Source organism: Phaseolus vulgaris, chromosome 11 (assembly GCF_051622355.1).
Source record: "Phaseolus vulgaris cultivar YP4 chromosome 11, ASM5162235v1, whole genome shotgun sequence".
NCBI lineage: Eukaryota > Viridiplantae > Streptophyta > Magnoliopsida > Fabales > Fabaceae > Phaseolus > Phaseolus vulgaris.
Genome location: NC_143508.1, coordinates 33,164,641 through 33,170,534, shown reverse-complemented (window position 1 = coordinate 33,170,534; position 5,894 = coordinate 33,164,641). Strand labels below are relative to the sequence as shown.

The following is a 5,894-nucleotide window of genomic DNA, read 5'->3' as shown; positions in this document are numbered from 1 at the left end:
CATTTTTTTCTTTTGTTGTTTTAATAAACTTATTCAGTGGTTCATTTTATCTAACACATAAACATGAATAAAATATAACAAAATAATCATTTACTTGAAATATTAAGAGAAATTTGGATAAGTTATGTTTTATTAAAATTTTAATATTTTGTAATCATTGTATACTGCTATAGTTACTTTTCTCTTACTTATAATCTTCCGACTTAAATTTTAATATTTACACAAAACTTTATTGTTTTATAATTAATTTAATATTACTATTAGGAGTATTAAGTTTTAAATAAAAATAATGTGGATAACTAGATTTAATAAAATTAACAGTTTGAGATTTCACTGGGTCATTAGTGTACCGAATTCAAATAAAAAAAACAGAACAATAGTAACAATGCGCATGAAGCATAGTTTAGCTGCATGAGTTGCCATGGACAGGGTCTCCGACATGGCCAGCTCCTCCTCAATTTACTCGAAGCGTGTTCCACCATTCGGTCCTCCAACACCGCCAAATGTCTCCATGCACTCTCCATTACAATTGGTCCCATTCCAAAGCAATCCATTTTCATTCACAACAACATCCTCTCATTATACACTTCCCTTGGTGAAGTGCTCGATGCACGCAAGATGTTCGATGCTTTGCCCAACAGAACAGTTGTCTCGTACAACACACTCATCACTGCTTATTGTCGACGTGGGGATGTAGATGATGCATGGAACCTTCTCTCCCACATGAGGGGGAGTGGTTTTACGCCTACCCAGTACACCCTCACAGGGCTGTTGTCGTGTGAATTCTTGAATCTTTGTCAGGGTTCTCAGTTGCAGGCTTTGAGCATCAGGAATGGGCTCTTTGGTGCTGATTCTTTCGTGGGTACTGCATTATTGGGCTTGTTTGGGAGGCATGGATGTTGGGATGAAGTTTTTTCTGCCTTTGAATATATGCCCCAGAAGAGCTTGGTGACATGGAACTCCATGATATCCTTGCTGGGGCGTAATGGGTTCGTTGAAGAGTGTAAGATTTTGTTTCATGATCTTGTGAGGACGGGGATGTCTTTGTCGGAAGGTTCTTTTGTTGCTGTGTTGTCTGGACTTGTTTATTCTGAGGAGGATTTGGAATATGGTGAACAGATACATGGGTTAATGGTCAAATGTGGGTTTGGTTGTGAAATTACTGCACTTAATACTCTTATCAGTGCGTATGTCAGGTGCAAAGCAATGTTCGCAGTGGAAAGATTGTTTGAGCAGGTTCCTGTTCAGAATGTTGTATCCTGGAATACTGTTATGGATGCATTGGTTACAAGTGAGAGACCTATGGCGGCATTGGAGTTGTTTTTGAATATGGTAAGCAGTGGATTGATGCCAACTCAGGCCACGTTTGTTGCTGTTATTCAATCCTGTAGTAGCTTGAGAATTCTGGTATTTGGAGAATCTGTCCATGCTAAGGTAGTCAGGAGTGGTTTTGAGACTGATGTTGTTGTGGGTACTGCATTGATAGACTTCTATGCCCAATGTAGTAAGTTTATTTTAGCTCATAAATGTTTTGATCAGATAGAAGAGAAAAATTTGGTTTCTTGGAATGCTTTGATAGTGGGTTACTCAAACATTTGCTCTTCCACAGCAATTCTATTGTTACAAGAAATGCTCCAATTGGGTTATTCCCCAAATGAGTTTTCTTTTTCTGCTGTTCTCAAGTCATCTTCACTGTCTAGCCTTCATCAGCTACACGGTTTGATTATAAGAGCAGGGTACGAGAGTAATGAATACGTATTAAGCTCTCTTGTTTTGTCTTACACCAGAAATGGTCTCATAAATGAAGCATTTTCTTTTGTCGAAGAATTTGAGAACCCACTTCCTGTAGTCTCATCTAACATCATTGCTGGAATCTATAACAGAACTTGCCAGTACTATGAAGCAATAAAGCTACTTTCTTTGCTAGAAAAACCCGATATTGTGTCCTGGAACATTGTCATTTCAGCTTGGACTCGGAGCAATGATTATGACAAAGCTTTTACACTTTTCAAGCATATGCATTCAGCATGCATCCGTCCAGATAGTTACACATTTATGAGTGTATTATCTGGGTGTACCAAACTTTGTCGTCTGGATTTGGGTAGTTCTCTACATGGACTTGTTATAAAGACTAATCTTGGTAATTTCGACACATTTTTGGGAAATGCACTAATTGACATGTATGGGAAGTGTGGAAGCATTGATAGCTCAGTGAAAGTTTTTGAAGAAATTATGCACAAAAATATCATTACATGGACAACTTTAATCACTGCACTTGGGTTGAATGGTCTTGCTTATGAGTCAGTAATGAAATTCCGAAACATGAAAATGATGGGGTTGAAGCCTGATGCATTAGCACTCAGAGCAGTGCTTTCTTCATGCAGATATGGTGGATTAGTGGAAGAAGCCATGGAAATTTTCAGGCAGATGGGAACTAGTAATGGGATGCCACTAGAACATGATCATTACCATATTATGGTTGACCTACTGGCAAAAAATGGACAAATTAGGGAAGCTGAGAAAATCATTGCAAGCATGCCTTTCCCACCAAATGCTAATATATGGCGTAGCTTCCTTGAAGGCTACAGTAGGCAATAACTTGCAAATTGACTTATGTACAGCAAAACTTAATTAATCTTGAGACAGGTGCACCGAACATATTTTGCTGTTTGGTACTTCAACCTTTAACTATGGACGAACGTGTTTGATTTTGCTTGTTTTAAAGAAGAAATCTCCTTTCTACACAATAGCTTTTTATTAAAAAAACCATTATTTCTCGAAAAATGAACCACTCCAGACACGCAAGGGTTAACCCAAATGCAAGGTAGGGGAACAATTAAAAGTTTCTCTGACGTGATCTTTTCTGTCCTTTTGTAGCCATGTAAATTAAATCCGTGCCATTCATCCCTTTTTTGTGCATGTTGTGTATCCTAGGTTGTGTGTTCCTGCTTATAACTCAAAATTCTAACTCATCATATCACGGACTTAGTTATGAGATTCATATGTTCCTTTGGCAGCGTCCATATTGTTTCCTCTGGAATCTGGATATGGCTGTTTGCTATCATCTCAGTCATCACATAAGATTCATTCATTATAATCGTTCCTAAGAAGTTTGTTTGAGACAAGCGCACCACAGCCAAAATGGAAGATCCTCAAACCAGCAACAGTAGTTGCTCGTGACAGGTGAGTGGGGCTGAAACCACCTGCAAAACAGTACAACGCTCAAATAAGGTATTTCAGCAAAGTAATAATACCAATGAGTGTTACATGCCTTGAAGATGGAGCTCCTAGGTGTTTATAAGCATTGGATGGAAAATCCATTTGCCACTTACAACTCCCATACCTGCCTGTTACTAGGTAACCATGCAATTGTATTAGGAGTGGTTTTTGAAAAGAGCAATGATATATAGACACTTATATATCATATACTCAATCAATTCCTCTTATTTCTTTTTATCTATTTTTTCATATATCTCATCATATCAATTATTATATTTATTCTTTTTCTATCAATATGCTGTTGGACAGGTAAAACTAGAATCAAAGTCCTTAAAGAAAGTCTCATAATCAAGTCTTCTAGAAAAAATAGTTGGAAGGAAAAACTTCACGAAAGTGAGCAATCTGGTTTTCCTTTATAGATTATCCATTGATGAAGTTGGTGAATACTTCACAAGTAACAATATCAGTGTCCCAAAAAATATCTTTTTATTTTTCGTTTTTTTCTCTAATTGCATAACAGTTTAATGTTCACAAACTTTTTCTTCTTGAAAATGCTCCTACCATGGGTTTCCCGCACGAAATGCTGGTTTCATCGGCTTGTGATTAACAGCTCGCTACCTTGGGCCTCGGTTTATCCAAGGTTAGTTTTTTGAGGTGGATGGTATACATAACAAACTTCAATTAGGCAAGAACATGTAATCTTATTGGGCCTAACTGGGCCTAAACCAGTTCAGAACAACGGTTTTTTTTATCAATGCTTTGACGGGCATAGAACGCTGAATCACATGGAAGAAAATCTTAGTGACCAAAAATAGAACTTTGTAAAGAGAAAATCTTGGGTGCATTTAGTAATTGATTTTGCGTAAGTTATTATAAAAAAAGACATGTTTTTTTGTTACTTAATGCTCATGTGTCAAGTAATTTAAGTCTCCTCATGCTTGTTTACCTTACATGTGATGATAAGTCTATTTTAGAGAACGAACATGGCACTGAATATATATCACAACATATATGCTTCTTTTATTGTTGGGTTGCCGTTAATTCAGTTCGATACTATTAAACATATAGGGTGTTTGACAATATCTTGTAAATTTTTCTCACTTTATTTCTAGAGGAATTATCCTACAATGTCTTGAAACATTTGTGTTTGTGGAAAGGTCAAACCAGGCTAAATCTGATTTCTCTTTATTTCTGCTTTCTCGATAACTGATTTATTTTCTCACAAAATAATTATCTTATGACAGCAAAATGGTAAAATGTGCTGTGTGGAAACAAAATATGCCTGTCATCGGATAAGCATATTCATGGGACGATAGTGGATATGCTGCCAGTAAAAAGTCACTAGTTCATCAGATGTCGCTTTCTGTATGTCCTGACACCACATTGTGGTATGAAGTTCTTGACCTCTAAATATAATATGGTATCTATGATTTATTTGTGCCATAGCTAATTCCTCTTTGCTTTTCTTGTAGAGGTAGTTGTTTATCACCATATCATTATTCTTCAGTCATTCACAGTTGATTTGCTTAGAATAAACAAATGCTTTTGCTTGATGACATTAAGAATGAATGGAGTGGTGGAAGAAAAAGAAAGAAACCTAGTAATTATCAAAATCATGCATATCCATTTTTCTCCATCCCCATCCCCATCCCCTTTACCTTTCTTTTATTTTCCCCACATCTCAACACTAATCAACCAAATATTTTTTTTATCAGAAATAAAAAATCAATAAATGAGAACCATTTCAGAGGTAGTCCAACCCTTATACATAAATAACAGTATTATTCTCCAACCAAAATGCAAAAAGACATTAACGAATCATCCTCATATAGTACAAAGGATTCATAACCCAATTTGAGTAAGGAAAGGGATCACAACTAGACTTTGCGTAAATTCAAAACCAAACATTTACTTGCGTCAAAGCAGACACTTCTACCGCATCTGCTACTTCCCGGTTGAAAATGACAAATTGAAAATGACAGTTTCTATTTTTCCAAATTTCGCAGTATTAACCAAATCATATTTTAAGAGAAGTGTTAGCAGTGTTTTTTTTTTTACATACTCTTTGTGTTTTATTAAAATTTATCAAAAACTATAAAATCATAATTTATGTTCTTTAAATAGGGAGTAAGATTTAAACAGTTTTGTGTTTTCAATAAATTTTAGTCAATAATAATGTGAGAGAGTGTATAGTTAATAATTCTCTAATTCTAATCTTTCAAATTATTACTCTTGAAATTTAGGAATTATATGGAACGGATCAAATAGAGTGCATGGGTTTGATTATTGAAATTTCACCAAGCTTCGTTTGGTCTTTTTGATTAGACTTGATCCACGTCTGCTCAAAAGCTTGTTTCTTTGAAACTTGAGTTATAAACCTGTGCTCAAACGCATTATTACACAACCCCCACTTTTACTTAGGGATCAACATTGTAAACATTGAGCAAATATTGAAATTTATCCTAATATTTAAGAGCAATAATATTTTATGAGTTACTACCTTTGGAGTAAAACTCATGCATAAAATGACTGATTGTAACACTTGGAGAACCAATATTAGTCTGATGGTGATAAATTGTATTTTTACTGTGTATCGCAGCAAATCGTATTCTGTAGCCATCTCTACGTACTTGAAAGTTGTTATTATCTAAAATCAAAAGAACAAAAACGAATGT

At 35.5% G+C, this 5,894-nt stretch overlaps 1 protein-coding gene across 1 annotated transcript; it reads left to right on the top strand.

Annotated features, from left to right (window-relative positions):
• The first annotated feature begins 362 nt into the window (after positions 1-362).
• On the top strand, positions 363-2,711 carry LOC137831410 (Pentatricopeptide repeat (PPR) superfamily protein). The gene has a single exon (XM_068639083.2). It carries the CDS (start codon positions 412-414, stop codon positions 2,596-2,598), a length of 2,187 nt encoding a protein of 728 aa, XP_068495184.2. The 5' UTR covers positions 363-411; the 3' UTR covers positions 2,599-2,711.
• The last annotated feature ends 3,183 nt before the right edge of the window (positions 2,712-5,894 follow it).

Bases quoted from the DNA above. Each gene is read 5' to 3' on its own strand.
- LOC137831410 (XM_068639083.2), top strand. From the start codon at position 412: ATGAGTTGCCATGGACAGGGTCTCCGACATGGCCAGCTCCTCCTCAAT.